The sequence below is a fragment of the Pseudochaenichthys georgianus genome, chromosome 10 (assembly GCF_902827115.2).
Source record: "Pseudochaenichthys georgianus chromosome 10, fPseGeo1.2, whole genome shotgun sequence".
Classification (NCBI taxonomy): domain Eukaryota; kingdom Metazoa; phylum Chordata; class Actinopteri; order Perciformes; family Channichthyidae; genus Pseudochaenichthys; species Pseudochaenichthys georgianus.
Window position 1 is genome coordinate 8911127 of NC_047512.1, and position 17560 is coordinate 8928686.

A 17560-nucleotide genomic window follows, 5' to 3' on the forward strand; every position below is an offset into this window, starting at 1 on the left:
ATACAAGCGGCCGAGATGGGTTTCCTCCGCCGGGTGGCTGGTGTCTCCCTTAGGGATAAGGTGAGAAGTTCGGTCATCAGGGAGGGACTCGGAGTTGAGCCGCTCCTCCTTCGCGTCGAAAGGATCCAGTTGAGGTGGTTCGGGCACCTAGTTAGGATGCCACCTGGGCGCCTCCCTAGGGAGGTGTTCCAGGCACGTCCAGCAGGGAAGAGACCAAGGGGTAGACCTAGGACCAGGTGGAGGGATTATATCTCTACGCTGGCCTGGGAGCGCCTTGGGATCCCCCAGTCAGAGCTGGTTGATGTCGCCAGGGAAAAGAAAGTTTGAGGCTCTCTGCTGGAACTGCTACCCCCGCGACCCGACCACGGATAAGCGGGAGAAGATGGATGGATGGATGGACACCATGTTGGTCGAAACAGGGTCTCTCTTTAGCAAGACACCTGAACAACTTCTATCTAGGGTTTATCTTGTTTTAAGGAAAATGCTGAATACACCTTTTAGAAGGTTTTCTGTAAGTAGTGACCATTTTTTTCAAATACATGTTTTGTGCCAGAAAGCTCCTTTAATGGAGATACAGCGTCAACAGTGGGAGATAGAGGGGATGACATTGCCTGAAGCTTCAGCGCACTCAGGAGGCGGACATGGCATACATGCCAGCTTTAACCACTTAGCTATCCCACGGCACAATAGTGACAACATTGAGCCTAAAATAGTAAGTTAAAGTTGATCAAAAGGAGCTAACATTTAGTGAAAAGAAATACAAAATGACATTTGAAGACTACCTGCAGAACTAAATGGCCTCCGGGATATAATTGTGGGAGCGGAGGTGAGGGTTTCAGAGGTTGAGGGCTGCAGGCGGTGTGTGATTACACCAAACATGAGCCTCAGGCTCGAAGAGACAGATAGTAGAAAGTCCTCCTCCCTTAGTTCACTTCACTAGTTTCTGAATTAAGGTGGAATCCTCTTAGGAAAACCAGAGTGGGTCAAGTATGCAATCAGGCAGATATTTATGCCAGACTAATATCTTTTTTCTGTCCCTCTATCTTCGTGATAAAGTAGTGCAGCCACGTCTGTGTGTCTGCTGACATCCCTTTGAACTCGTGTCCTGTGGGGTTGCTCACACCAAAAATGGTCTCCAATATCCATATCCCAGCCCTCTTTTAGCCCGCGGTGGAGCTTCAAAAGCTTCAAAGCACACGACTGACTTCCGACCTCGGCGAGAATGATCCTCTGATGCATGTCAGGCAGGGTGCAGGCAGTGTCGTACTTCCAGGATGACATCTAAGCACGGCGGGGGGGTAGAAGAGGCGCAGGAGTGTGTACAGGTGTGTGACTACACTGCAAAGTTGCTAAGAGTGCTGTTTGGGAAGCCTAATTAGCCAAAGGAAAGAACAACACACTAACAACTGGTCCTCAACCCCAAAGGCAGATTCTGACATTTCAGAGAAGGTCAGAGCTAATTACCGTGCAAGGCTGTTCACACAAGAGGAGATTGTTTAGGTGGAAAAATGCCTCTAAATTTGAAGAAGGTTCCTGGTGTCACAACCTTTATGTTTCACGGTGACATATTGACAATGCCAAATACCACCTAAATCAATTGATACACGTGCCAAAAATCACTGATGTGCCGGAGAGGAAACTGTGGGTCAATTAGTCGATAATGAACTGACAGTAGAGAAACTGACAACAACTTTCATAATAAAATGATTAAGCATGACTGCTAAACATCTCACCTCATCACCTTTTTTTTTAACCAGTGCCTTTATTTGAGTGATAGCTATGAAAGGGGGGGACAGAGGGAATGACAAGTGGCACATAGTGCTGGATACAAACCCGGCTCCTCCGCTTGGGAGCTATACGCCGGCCAATATCACCTATTTAACAATAAGAAGGCTTAGCTCCTTTTCCCTCATTTATTTAATTGTAATATGAACATCTGTAAGACAACAGATATCCTCAGGCTCTGGGGATTATTTGGCCAATAGTATTAATGGGTATATTCCAACTTGTTTGTACATTTTATAGATGTGACGCATTTTTAATTGAACATTTAAAAAGCACAAGTAATCACTAATTAAAATGTTGTCTGCAACTCGTGATTATTTGTATAATTGTAATATATATTTAAGTGTATATATATATGTATTATATTTCTGATTATTTCAATATTTGTTTAGCAAATTGTCAGAAAAGTGTGGAAAAAATGCCCATTTTAAATGTTCATGGACCAAGATGCAGAATACTGTTGTTGTCTTTCTAACAGGCCACAAGAAAAAAACATCCACTTAAAAATATATTATCTGTTGACCAAATGATAAATGAGTCAACCTATTGTCATTGACTCATTTATCGTTTAGCGCATGAACAGTTCTTCCTGCTTCTTAACCCGGAGACAAAGAGTTAAGATAGTATCTTCATGACTTCCCTCGCAGAGGCTCTATCATCGCATCACAGGATATAAACCATTAGGATCTGACAGGATTCATTATTTAGAGCTCCATTTGCATGGCTCCATTATCCCTTGGAGAGAAACAGAGGAACATCATGACTTATACATACGAGTTTTGCGTGCAGAGTCCTCCACAAATAGCGAAGAGATGTCTTCGTCTATGCCGGCATCATTTTTGGCGATGCAGGTATAAGCGCCCGTATCCTCAAAGTGCACATTGCTGATGTGAACCTCACTCCCATTAGCTTTGAGAGACAACAGAGAGAACAGACAAGGAATGACTTTCGGAAAGAGATAAAAGGAGACCTGCATGCTACCATCACTCGGTTACACAAGACTTCTCTAATTTGTTGGGAAGGGAGGTGAGAGGTTTGTTTCTCTGAGACTATGAGGAGGTAGGAGTTCAAAGTGAGAATGTGGCACATGTCAGCCACATGCTGTTTGTGTGAGCACTGGGACAGGTTTCTGCTTTAATGGGTTTGTGTGCAAGCTAAAAAGGGAACACATTTGGCTTCAGTGTTGATTGGAAAATGTATGAGGCTTTATTCCACAATACTTGATACTGGGGCCAGACAACAAGCCAAATGTATTAAGCACCCACATTTCTTGATGATTTAACATATTGCAATTTAGAGCCAACATCTTTAAAACGAAAAAAGCCACCATGAACCCAAAGTTAAACCGATTAATCAAAAACAGGCCAGCCTCATCGACTGCATTAAAACCATATTAGGATTGAGTCAAAATGAGAGAAGGATTGCATGCACTGATAGAAAATTAATGGTTGCATTTAGTGTTCTTGATGGCCATTCATTCATCTTGACATAGCTTTTAGTTTTTATCGCCAGCACTGCTTTACACACAGCAATAGCGTCAGTCATAGTAGTCGTGGTCATATAGTGATACGATCAATTTATTATACTGATAGTGGCAGCAATTGTAAAAGTAACTGCAGCAGTTAAGTGTAAGTAAGAGGTGCAGTAACATAATAATGGAAGTAGCAGTGGTGTGAATAGGAATCAGAGTAGCACATGATAACAAAGGCCCTACGTAGCTGTGTACGTAACGGGATGTATGATTACCTAGAAGAGCATCAGGACTGTTTTAGGCAAACATGATGATTCAGCCTCTATGGAGTTAGACATATGACAAGCACGATCATCTCAGACTAAATCTAAACTAAACATTGTATACTGCTTTGAACCGGTATTCCACCATCTTGTGACTGTGTAACTCCCTCTCTTGTATATCAGCATTTGAAGTTGTTCAGGAACTAGTTGTACAAAATGCTCTGTATGTGAAGACTACTTCCATTCTTGCAAGGATAATAAATATGTATCCTGTTATTGAAGCTCAAGCCGGTGACGAGTGATACTTTTCTAACACACGTGTAGATGCAGAGAGCAGTGAAGCAGGAGTACCTTGCAGGGTGAGTTGTTTGGACAGCTTGGAGGTGATGTCCATGCCGTTCTTCAGCCAGGCCAGCTGCGGGCTGGGGATGCCCTCAGCGTGGCACCGCAGAGAGGCCGTGACGCCCGGCTCCCTGGCCTGGCTCTCTGGGTACACCCGGATGATGGGGGGAACTGAATTATGGTAAAAAAAAGAGAGAAAGGAATAAATGGTTTGTTTAGTATCACTTGAGGAGGGAGGTAACCTTATTGAATGAGAAGTTGCCAAGCTTTAACTTATGGGTTGGCATTAGCATACACTATCAATAAGGACGAGTGTTATTTTCGGCAATGCCTTAAGAAAAGGTTAACATGCTCCGTGAAGCCAAACTAATCAGATAGATAAATAAGGGAGAGAACCTCTGTGCGGAAGTTATTGATTTCACTTGGTAGACATTGATTTTATGTAACCTTTTTTGTCAGGCAGGGAATGAGGGGATAGAAGTGGAGAAAACTAAATGTGTGATGAACAAAAAAGGCAAAAACGAAACGTCGCTCACTGCTGCAAACTGTGCCAAAAGCTGACTGCACACATTACCCTACCCCGAAGCAAAAACAAACAAACATTAAGAACAATCCTCCATACTGTATTTCCAAGAACCAAAAATCAACATGAATAAAAAAAACACACAAAAACATTAATAATGCATTTATGCAATGGCTGAGGATATGCCACAAGTGTCGCTTTATACCCGATGGCTAAATAGTTAGAGTCTTCCTCCACAAAATATGGAAAATATCAAGAGAATGAATTTGAATAATCCTTTAAAGGAAGCAGCCTTCTTTGGGTAGCATAACAATGATACAACCTTTCAAGAAAAGGATAGCAGTATCTCTGAGGACACTCTCCCAAAGAAATGGTGACAGAAACTTGGACTGTGACAATTAAATGTTTACAGAGCGACCACAGAAAGAATCTTCCTGTCATCCTAAGACGTAAGACGTCATCCTGGCAGGGGTTTAAGAAGGGACGTCACATTTCTCCATCTTGCCATCTTGTTTTGAGCACTTTCTCGTAGCCTCTGTGGCCCAAATCAGTGTCCTCCTTTCAGACTTCAGAGACGTGAGATGGAAGCGAGCGTCTTGGCAGGAGGTGAGAAGGCAGATTACGTGCTGTAGAGACCATTTCCTGTGGGCGCTGGGTCAGAGGAAGTCTTCTAGGCAAGGTGAGCGAAATGACTGAAGATTGTTGCCACGGCCATCTGGTAACTCCCGGGCTTTGGAGCTCGTGTCAACCTGATGCCAACACGCCATCCAGAGTGGGCCACCAAGGACTCTGAAGACACTCAGGTTACTTTACCAATCACAGTGACGGAGACACTTATACCCTCAGCAGTAACAATGTTCACCGAATAGAGCCTATGGAGACAATTATTTTCTACGATCTTTTGAGTGAAGATTATGACTGACACTAAATATCTTTACACACGCCTGTACGAGAATACAACACTTTCTATGTTACATTACATTGCATTTAGCTGACGCTTTTATCCAAAGCGACTTACAATAAGTGCATTCGACCAGGAAGACACAACCTTGAAGAAAACAGAATCATATAAGTACATCAGGTTTCATAGAGCCAAACATTTCAAGTGCTACTCAACTGGCTATAGATAAGCCAGTCCTTTATTAGTATATAAGTGCTCTGTTAGCAGTTCTTTGTTAGTAATTCTATCGCTCGAAGTGGAGTCGAAAGAGATGAGTTTTCAGTCTGTGCCGGAAGATGTGCAGGCTTTCTGCTGTCCTGATTTCAATGGGGAGTTCATTCCACCATTTTGGAGCCAGGATAGCAAACCCACGTGTTTTTGTTAGGGGCGGCGCAAGGCGGTAGCTTGCAGTTGCTACAGCAACACCAACAATTGGCCTAGCAACTGCTAAGCAACCCCAAGAAATGTATGTTTTTTTTTTGTGAAATTCATAATTTGAAAAATGATTGATTCGAAAATGATATGCAACAGTACAAGTAGCCTACTTATGGGTGTTTCATTCAAGCTGTTTCTACAACTAAGTGAAAGGAAAGTCCTCTCCTGTTAGATAACGTCAGCTTAGTGAGGTAAAAGACTCTCTCAGTGTTTAGATAGTTAACGTTAGTCTAAGTTATCTCAGTGGGTCTCAAAACAGTTTGATCACAATTTATGTAAACAAGTATTTCCGAGGCACACCTTCATATGATTATTATAGTTAGGCTATAAAACAATAAGAGAATAAATGAAAAATAGGTATGAAATACTATATGACAGTAAAACAAGAATACAGTTTAAAAGGGTAAAAGTACATCTGTTTACAGTTCTGTTTCATACGGATGTTGAGAGTTGTATCCATAGATCTCTTCATTTTGCTCTCAAAAGTGCACCAGATTGATGCATTTAACTTCAATAATTTAAAAACAAATCTTCCCGGGGGAGCATGCCCTCGGACCCCCCTAGGAGGCTGGCCTGCCCCCCACTTGTACAAAATAGCACTTTTACCCTACCTATATGCCTTGAGCTGATTATCGAGCCTTCATTGCAACAGTCGCGAGTGTAGCTGTATGTGCGTGTGGGGAGTGTTGCAGTAGAACATTTCACTGTAGCCCATAGGAAACCTTACATGTTTGAGCAACCTCTATGAAGCGGCAAGCTACCCCACAGCACCCCCAACAGAAAATCTCTGGTGCCGCCCATGGTTTTTGCTGATGGGAACTTGGGTCCCCCTCGCAGCGAGGGTGCAGCGAGTCGTTTGGCTGATGCAGAGCGTAGTGCACGCACTGGGGTGTCCTGGATGTAGGAAGGGCCAGATCCATTCACAGCATGGTACGCAAGTACCAGTGTCTTGAAGTGGATTCTAGCAGTTACCGGAAGCCAGTGAAGGGAGCGGAGGAGTGGCGTGGTGTGGGAAAATGTTGGAAGGTTGAAGACCAGACGAGCCGCTGCATTCTGGATGAGCTGCATAGGTCGGATGGCACATGCAGGTCGACCAGCCAGGAGGGAGTTGCAGTAGTCTAGGCGTGAGATGACGAAAGTCTGGACCAGAACCTGCGTCACTTTCTGGGTCAGGTGGGGACGTATCCTCCTGATGTTGTAAAGCGTGTATCTGCAGCAGCGGGTTGTAGCAGCGATGTTTGCTGTGAAGGACAGGTTGTTGTCTAGGGTCACATCCATATTCCTTGCAGTCTGAGTCGGGGAAACAACAGAGGTGCCGATGTTGATTGTCAGGTCAAGAGTGGTACAATGTTTTCCCGGAAGGAAAAGCAGTTCAGTCTTGTCAAGGTTGAGCTTGAGGTGATGAGCAGACATCCACTGAGAGATGTCAGCTAGACAAGCAGAGATGCGTGCGACGACCTGGGTCTCTGAGCGGGGAAAGGACAGAATTAATTGGGTGTCGTCAGCGTAGCAGTGGTATGAAACACCATGCGGGCTAATGACTGATCCGAGTGAGTTTGTGTACAGGGAGAAGAGGAGGGGACCAAGAACAGAGCCCTGAGGGACCCCTGTAGTTAATTGACTCGGACCCTCTCCAAGTTACCCTGTATGTACGGTCTTTCAGGTATGAGGTGAGGAGGGAAAGTGCAGAGCCTGAAACTCCAAGTTTTTGGAGAGTGCGAAGGAGGATCTGATGGTTCACCGTGTTGAATGCAGCAGACAGGTCCAAAAGGATGATGACAGAGGAGAGGGAGGCTGCTTTAGCAGTGTGCAGTTCCTCAGTGACAGCAAGGAGGGCAGTTTCTGTGGAGTGACCTGCCTTGAAACCAGACTGGTGCGGATCCAGAAGGTTGTCCGATGGAGTTGAGAGTGGGTTTCTTTAGGAGAGGGTTTACTCTTGCCTCCTTGAGACTGTTTGGAAAGTGACCAGAAGTTAGAGAAGTGTTGATGAAATGGGTGAGAAACGGTAGAATATCAGGAGCGATAGTCTGAAGGAGGTTTGAAGGGATAGGGTCCAGAGGACAGGTGGTGGGGCGGGCAGAGGTAATGAGGGTAAGAACCTCACTTGGAGAGAGAGGGGGAAAGGAGGTCAGTGTGTGGGTGAAAAGAGGGTCTGGTGACCCAGTGGTTCGGCGGTAAAGGTGAGTCAGAAAAAGAAGAGCGAATATCATCAACCTTTTTTTCAAAATGGTTAACAAAGTCGCTTGACAGAAGGGAGGAGGGGGAAAGGGCTTTGGGGGGGTCCAAGAGGGTGGAAAAGATTGAAAATAGTTTTTTGGGATTGGAATAGTAAGATTGGATCTTATCTTGAAAGAAAGTGCATTTTGCCTATTATGTGTGTGTGAAGCTCATGTTTTTCCTCTGGTTTTAACATCCTTCCTTTTTTTCTGTGTACTGTGTGTCCAAGAACTTGCCTGTTTCTTGGCAGAAAATGTACTACAGGCAATATCCAACGGGCACTTAGAATCTATATTCTCACCATAAGGGAACCTGGCAAATTAGATTGGCTAGTTACCTAAACACATACATATGGTGAGAAATTCTGAAATGAAGCTATACAATGAAGTTTGATACAAGCAGAGATGGGGTCGTTACTAAAAAAATGTAATATATTACATATTACATTAAAAAAAAGTAATATATTACACTACTTCGTTACTTTACTCGTTACTTTACTCGCCGAGCACGTACGAACTGCGCATTCGAAGTGGCAATAACTCTCCTTACCAGCAGGAGGCGGTAGTGTGTATTCGTCATTCAATACAGGCAACAACCGGAAGACAGAGAAGAAGAACAGACTACGTGATATAAACAAACAGATAGCGTGTGCGTTAGCTTCACATTAGCATGTGTTCTTTGCAGGTGTGTGTTGAGGTTTGACGTGGTGTTCACAGCAGTGGATAACAGCTTCTGGCCTGGACACAGTTTGCACCTCGCCGTCACATTCCTGTCTATTATTCGGACAAACTCAAAATAATGGGCATACCTCCACCCCTCGAAAGTTATCGCTGACTCAGTCATGTTTATGCAGCACTGCACGTGGAGATGTGGACGCGCAAGTCGCGTAGATTACGTACATATAAACCTGCGGCGGAAACCCCTCTTGTATGTCAGTGTGATTATGAATGATTTTAGTAAGTAACGAAGTAACGCGTGTCGGGGCAATGTTAGTAACTGTAGTGTGCTTACTGAATTGTAAAAGTAGCGCATTACACTACTCTGTTACCGACAAAAGTAATATTATTACAGTAATGCGTTACACCCAACTCTGGATACAAGTAATACAGACTATTAAGAGCTGTAATATTAAGTCGTGGTTATTGGATGTCCCCTTTGAAAGTAACTGGTTACAGTTCTGATAGATCAATTATTTGATTTACTTTTAATTAAAAATGCCAAACATTTGCTAGCTCAAACATGATGATTTGTTTCTCTACCCTGTATTTCATGGAGGTTCAATTAGAAAGTTGCTGTCTTTCAAATTTAGTTTTTTTAGATTGGATGAAACAAGTACGTTGAAGACTTTAACTTAATGCTGTTCACATGAAAAACAAATCCACCAACGATTTTCTTCAGATTAATCAATAGTGCTTGCAGCCCTGCAGAGGATAACTTACATTACTGAAGATAGCAAAGCTTAATACATCTAGAAAAGTGTTAAAGAAACCAAATATTCCTCGACTGTTGAGCTCACTCAATCAGTCTAAAATATTACAGATGAAGCTGCACTGACCCAAATGATCACAACCAAGATAATAAGGTTCCTCTTTGCACAAAAACTAAGCAAGTACAGTCCATATACATGTAAAGTGCTCATTATGAAGCCAAGGCAACACTTCCATTCTCTTAGGCTCAAACTATTTAATCAAACTATTGCAAATTGATGGGAAGTTCTGAGCAGTATTTAAGTATTTTAAGATGAATGATCATTTGTTAAATGTCACTGTACAAGACGATATTGTAGAGGCACATTTATTTCCACAATTGTTTCTGTGAGTATGGCAGTGATTGTGGGGAGAGTTGGGGGTCAGGGCACACATGGCATTAACCTATGTTGCTGGCCCACAACCACAACAGCCCATACATCAACAGCTGTATTCTGCTAGCAAGACCGGTCAGACTCCCTCGAGCGCCTCATTAATAAAACCTCCCAGGCAATCTAACAATGTTGCATTAATTAGTGTGTTTGAATTAAACCACAATACATCAACAAGAGTTTTTTTTAAGTCTAGAAAAAACGTTTACTGTCACATTGGTCAGTATCGGTTCATTTGTCAGCGACAGACACATCCGTTGAACAAGGGCTTAAGCACAGATAAGATATATAAAATAAGCATATATTTAAATTAGGGCTGTTCAATTTTTAATCAGATTAATCACAGCTTAAAAATTAATTAATCATGATTAATCACCATTCGAACTATGTCCAAAATATGCCATTTATTTATGTATATTGTTGTGGGAATGGAAAGATAAATGAAAGAAGGCGGATATATCCATTTAACATACAGTAGGCTATCTATGTTTATTATAAAAAAATTCTGCATGTCAAAATGAAAGACAAACCACACACCTATCAATCATCAAACCGTGGGGTCTTAATTCATTACGTGTTGATTTCTATCAACGGGGGAGTACTTCAGGGAAGTCGACAGAGGGGGGGGGGCGCTAGTGGAGTACTTCGGGACCACAGAGTGTGAACGTTGTGATCAGCTGTTTTGCAGTTCTCCAGTGAAGGGGGGAGTCTCCCTCCGCAGCCGGTTGGCACAGTTCCGTTGTACAGACCGACGTTAACAGCAGCCCTGTCTGTGCACACGGAGACCGACTCTGTCGTCCGGTGATCTAACCGCCTTCTGGAAAAGCTTCACAAGTACGTCGGTACGCAAATGCGCTTTGTGACACAAGTGACGGTACGCATTTCAGATTACGCACATACCCTGCGTACCAGTTATGTGCACCCCTGTACCAGAGCCATATTATTACTATTATATGGCTCTGCCCTGTACTACAGCAAAAGTATTCTCCGTCGGGACTTCCTGCAACAACACCACGCCGTTATCAAAGATGTTCTATTGAGAAGACGATCACTACGTGACAAAAGTTTTCAAAACCGTGGCTACTGAAATCAATCTTACTAACTGCTGTCTGTGCAATTTACTCCGCGAGTTGGCAGACTTTATCTTGCTTACTTTAACATCATTTTTCATGGTGGGGCTAAGCCATTTCTTGGTATGGGTGTAGCCTACCCCAGCCATACCCTGGCGCTGCCACTGGTATCACGTATGGGGCGGGCCATTCTGCACATGCGTTAAATGCGTTAAATATTTGAACGCAATTAATTCAAAAAATTAATTACCGCCGTTAACGCGATAATTTTGACAGCACTAATTTAAATGCATTATCTCCACTGGATGCTTTACAATAAGCTCTATTGATCTGGATTCAACGGGTTTCCAAGGAACTGCATTTGAAAAAAGCAGTTTCATGTTATATTGAAGTATTTCAATAAACGTTGTTTTTAATTTCAAAGCAAATTGGTGAATATTTTGAAGGGAAAAAAATGGGAAATGTATCCTGGGGGTTTAACACACTTATTTGCACAAGTACATTTGACCAATAAATACTTTGAAGTTCCAATCATTCATAATAAACTAAATTCAAAAGTAATAGTTTATATGTATATAAGTGTGTGTGATTGCATGTTTTTCTATCCTTCAGAGTCTATCTGGAAACAGGTGAGATGGGTCTTATGATCAGGATGGTGTTTTGTAGGGTCCTATACAGTATACAGTATATAGAAACATCTTTCAATGCTTTTGAAACTTATAGAACATAGATAGCATGGCATTAAGCCCACACCTCATCGCATACACCATTTTGGGTAAATTGCTTGTGAGATTTGAGAAGATAGAACTGGTTGGTACTTTGTGCTGAAGATCACCAATCAGAGCTGCACCACTACAGGTGTCAGATAGTTTGCAGTACAAGAGTACGTGCAGTGTGTGGAGAGGTGCAATTACAGAGCACGCAAGTGAGGTGCAATCAGGGCTGTGAACGAGTCTACGTTTGGCTGAGGGAGAGCAGAAGTTCCAGTCCTCTGTAGATTTCATGGACCTAATTCAACCAAACATCTGTGATGGGAGGGTCACACCGCCTGCCAACAACTCAATCCCAGAGTAGTTCCATGAAACATCCAAGAGAGGTTCCTCTGCAGTTCAGCACGACATAATTACACACATAACGGTGTTGCTAGGTTTAGACACTGTTTCAATATGTGTATGAATACTGAGCTTATGGGCTAAGCCTGATCTGGTTTATATTAAAGATTCTGTATTATTAAAAAGGTAATAGGTGTACGGAAAAAGTGAATATTACAACGAAAGGCACATTTAAATGTTCTTAGTATTTGGTTTGGAATTTGAAATTGCTTCACAGAAGGATGTATGCTAATGATTGAGCCTGGTTCCAGATTTTCTTTGAAATGTTATGCTATTCAATTAAGCCTGTTTAAGTAAATGTTGGGGATAAGCTTTTTTAATCAAATAGTGACGTAAAAAACTGTGATTGAGATGGACAGACCTGTAAGAGTTTGTATAAGTCAATTTACAAGTATAACAAATAAATCAGTATTTACTCTGGTCATCGTAAAATGTTTTAGAAGAGCCCTATTATGCTTTTTGGGGTTTTCCCTTTCCTGTAGTGTGTTGTATACTTTTGTTTGAATGGTCTGCAAAGGCTAGAATGCCAACGTTACCTCCAGAGGGAGATCTCTTACACACACACCACCCCCCCTTCCTGAAACGCCTCAATTGGACTGCTTTGTTTACTTCTGTTACATAATGACATCACTATGTTACACCTGTTGGCTAGAGTTCCTACATATTGTACGTGATAAGCTAAGGGGCGGCACATCTCTGCAGCACAGGCAGTGCACATTAAAGCATGTAGAAGCACAACATAAACATATGAACATACAACTCATAACACGTCTTCTTTAAGTGCGTTTAGCAGGCTGTATGTAGATTATCATTGATACACATCAATGGATACATTTTCACTGAGTGCCGAATGTCTGCCTTTGTAAGAAAACGCTTCACTTCTCACCTTAATGTTAAGCCTGAGAAGCTTTTTGAAATAGCTTGTATAGATTTTCCTGTCAGGTATTCACTGTGAATATCTAGCTTACCTATCGCTACTGTGAACATGTGACTGATGGTGACTCAGGGGGATGGGATGAGAGGGGTGTGTCAGAGACTTGTGTAGAAAGAGACAAGTTTTATAAATGTTGCTGAAATCCCATTCCAGCTGCCCATTGAGCTCAATAAAGGTCATTCGTTTGTTATTTCAGGAAAAACTCATGTCAGTGAATTTCCCCCATGACTGTGAATAAGGGAGAGAAAGTACATCCTGAGCTGCTGTGGATATCTATTGATTATATTACATGTAAACCTGGACACTGATAAGGGTCAACAATCCCCCCCAAGGTACAATACAATATTAAAAAGGGGGGTATAGCCAAGAGGGTACATCTATTTCACCCTCCTGTTGTCTTCGGGTCAAATCTGACCGATTTACTACTTTCATCATCATAACTTTTTGTTTAACATTCGATTGCATTAAGGCGTTATGATATCCTTAACATATACAATGGCTGATCACCACTTTCATTGCATTTTGGATGATTTAGTCAACTTTGTAACCCATGGTGTTCCCGGTCACACCTGGCACACGCAATACATGTTCAGTGTCTATTCTTTGTATATTTACTGCAGTTTTTCATGTGTACCAGTAGTCTGATACAACATGTACAGTTTGAAAGGGTGTTAAATTAAATGTGGTGCTGTTTAATGGTTTTTGTGTTAATGTAATAGCAGTTAAAACAGGACCGGTCAAATTTGACCGCGAACACCAAAGTAAGGGGGGAAACGAAGACAATAGGAGGGTTACAAAGAAAACTAAAACAGAGAGACGTTAAGGCTTTGAATTACTGTAAATTAAAATGTTAAAATCTTTCAAATTAAATCTTCAATGTAAGTTCAAAACAAATTGAGCCAATGTTATCAGGAGAATTGGGATAATTGCTGTTAGTTTAGTATAAGCACTGTTTCACTAGTTAAAGCAATTTGTGGTGGCGTTTTAATCCTTGTCTACAATTTAATAGCCACCTCTATCGGGGTTGTGGGTTTTGACGCGCCTCTCTTTGTTTCCAAACAATTCAGCGGAGATCGTAGTTGAATCAGATGAGCTTTATTCCTTGATCCACACGGTGCATACAGGAGGCTTCATAGTAACTCAAAGAACACGTTCAAAAGACTTTTCCCCGTCTATCACCCCCAGCTGTGTCCTATCAATCTACCATGGGCATCGCCATGCACGTGATACTGACGCACATGTAACAAATAATAGGTGAGCCGTAAATTAATGCATTTTAAACCATAATGTGACTCACAAAAATAGCCGATAATTTACAGTATAATCTAATTTATATTATTATTAAGCCTAACATTCAGACAATAATAACAAAAGGAACAATGGCTCTAACACAATTACTTAGACTGAATTTTACATTTTGTTGAGCGACATTAATGGATGAAAGTTAAAACAAAACTAAACTAAAATGAAAACAATCATTAACAGAGTGAAACAAATGTATTAATACGATTTTATTTGCGTTTTAAAACGTAGTGGTCCACTGATATCGAAAACGTGTAACAGTAGATGGAAAATAGGAGAATGTGTTTTTATTTCAGTCGCAGATGTAGGTTGCTTAGATACAACAGGTGTGCCAGCTGAAGCTCAGTGGCTTAATTAACTGTTTTCATAATATTAGTTTGGATTTGTTAAGGGATCAAATAAAAATAACAGTGAAACAGAAGCCAGAACGGAGTCTTTCAGAGTCTTTCAGATTTGATTAATCTAAAAGAGATATGGTCTAACAAACGCAGACTGTGGGGCAGCATCGGCACATATGTCCTCTCTCCATAAACGTATATATTTGTGGAATTAAACAAATACACTCACCTCCAAAAAGGCTCTTCCAACTACAACAAACCACAAGGAAGGTATGGTTGTATATGATGGGCAGAATAAGCTAGTTGCCCCAAATCCTTTTTGATTGGATAATTGAATATATGCCTCAAGATGAGTCATTCAAAAACATTTAAGAGGAGAGAGTAAGTGGATGTTATTACCATAATTAAAACCTTGCAATTACAGTATATGCCTCGAGCAACACGTCAAGCTGCAGTTTCTTTCAAATATATGTATTCATAATTTTAACCTATTAAACATTTTTGTGAAATGTTTATTATTTGCGTATGGCGGGCCAGAATGTGTTTCAAAAACAAATAATCCCATCCTTCATCCATTAGCTCCAAATGTGAAATGTGTTCAGAAATGTGTCCTCAAATGAGACGACGGTGGACGGCAGAGACCGCAACCCGAACACAGAAATCCTTCGTCCTTGACATACATTTGATTTTCAACATATTTTTCACCAGTTGAGAAACTAAACAATTAAAAACATATTCGATCTTGAGAAAGGTGTCTCACTGTGTCTTGGCTCTAAAGGGGTTCAAAGTGAGTTTGGCGCTTCAGGTGTTGATTGGCCTGTGACATCATCAGACCTGAGCAATCAGCCGGCACCCTGCTGTCTCTGAGCTCTACACCTCTACCTGCCGATAATGATGGCTCGCAGGAAAACTACCGATATGCCTCTGAAGCTTCCACTTGTTAAGCTTGAAGACATCAATTGCAGTACATCTGCATTGTCATAAGCCACCATGAGAGCCATGAAACTCTTCTTTTCCCCTCTCAAAAGGAAAAGTGTATTCCCTGCTTTTTGAAAATGCTTCACTTCCACACCCCACCAATGTGTTAACTCCATTCCCCATTTCATTTGCCCGGACAGCGGTGAATATGAAAGGGGGCGAGACGGTCGGTGGGATTTTTCCACTCACAACTCGTTTCAGACAAGATGTGAGAGAAGCTTAATTCTGATGTGTTTCTGAGGGTGTCAGGAGAGCCACTGCCAGGAGAATGCGACACAGCGGGGCTGACAGCTCCATCATAACGCTCCCCAGCCAGTCGTCAATCACTCAGCAGGGTGCCAATCGGCCATGGTGCCCGAGAAGACGAGGAAGCATGCAGACACACACGTGAACTCCATGGCAGGACTCCACTTCCCCATCACAATACTGTAAGATATCCAGCTAAGCCTTAAAGACGTGCTACAACGCTTTAAACATTCAACTCAAGGCGAGTTTGTGAAACACATGTCTGTCAACACCATAGGATTGTGAAAGCTGACCAGGTAACCGTGCAGAAAGCAACAAAACACACCATCCAGTGTCCTCTCCATCACATATACAGACAATCACTCATACACTCCTATGACAGAGTGTACACACACACACTGACGTCCGCAGACACACACTATGACTAATATGCTCACATAGTGATGAAAGCCTCCCCTCTCAGCTGCGATCACTCTCTCACCTGAGCGTCATGCCTCAGAGGGAGGGACATGTGGGAGTAATCCAGCTCTTTTATCCACGGAGCCGGAATCCGATGCATCACATGTGCATCACGTTGCTGGTGGAAGAGGATTTTTTAAGGATGAAACTAAAGACGGCTGGAGCTATTTTTAGAAACTATCGACTGCAATTGAGAAGTATAATTGATCTTCAGGGAATACCACTGCCAAGGTGTCGTCTTCAGTGTTTGTTAATTTTCTGTTTTTCTGTAGGCGCATTATCTTATTTATTATTTACTGCAAATAGTCTAAATAATAGAAGTGAAATAGAGGCAACGAGACATGGGAAAAAACATAGCTTAATATACCATAACATGAAATATTCATGATTCTGATATACAGTATAGAGACCCCCTCAATTCACCGCTTGTACTGGATATAACCAGGGTTACCATAGTGATAATACTATCACTATCGATAATACGATAATATTTATTTCAATAAAATATGATGGGAGTGCAAATATAAAACATTTAGAAAAGTATTGGACTGCATACAGTGTTTTTGTTTGAATAAGCCGAGAGAAATGACCAATATTATCAAGAAATGTTTTTTTATCAACTTATCGACATGCGTTCGAAAGCAATGTAAATATACAGACTGTATGTTTTTGATCATTCCCAGCAGGAATACCTTTAGTTCAAAGTGGTGATCCAACACTAAGGCCACAGGTAAGAAAAAACCACAAAGTCCATCATTGAACATTGGCCTCAGGTCGTCTTCTGGCAGGTACACTTATGAACCACTTCATGTCTGAACATGTTGTTTATATTCGAGTGAGAGAAACTCAAATAACCTTGGGTATACTGTACAGTATCTGGCAGGCTAGTTTTTCACTTTATTATTCATTGAATTTGCCCGTTATATATATTTCATGAAGTGTCACACAAAGAGAATATAATCACATTTGAGAAGTTGGAACAACAGAATATGCGGCTTTATTCCTCGAGTAATGACTATAAGGTGATATAATCTCAATAGATGCAGTTTCAACGCACATTTATGTTATCTCATTTTCTTTGCCGTAAACCAAACCCCCCTTCAGAAAAACAAAACAAACATGTCCCAAGTGGCTCACACTCTCTGAGGTAAGTCTACTCTTGTTCGGTGCCTTGGCAAGGTAACACTCGGAGCCCTCCTCTTATGCAATATGCAATATACAGTACAGGGCAACTGTCTGCTCTCCGGGGAAAACGTCAAGACGAGTTCAGCTACAAGAGACCGCCCT

At 41.7% G+C, this 17560-nt stretch overlaps 1 protein-coding gene across 1 annotated transcript in view; it reads right to left on the bottom strand.

The window, feature by feature from the left end:
* The window catches only part of fstl5 (follistatin-like 5), a 191333-nt gene that overhangs the window by 39972 nt on the left and 133801 nt on the right, over positions 1 to 17560 (bottom strand). Inside the window, exons 9-10 of the mRNA XM_034092166.2 lie at positions 3871 to 4032; positions 2560 to 2694 (exon numbers count right to left, since the gene is read on the bottom strand). Of these exons, the coding sequence (XP_033948057.1) occupies positions 2560 to 2694; positions 3871 to 4032 (297 nt within the window). The remainder of the gene's footprint in view (positions 1 to 2559; positions 2695 to 3870; positions 4033 to 17560) is intronic.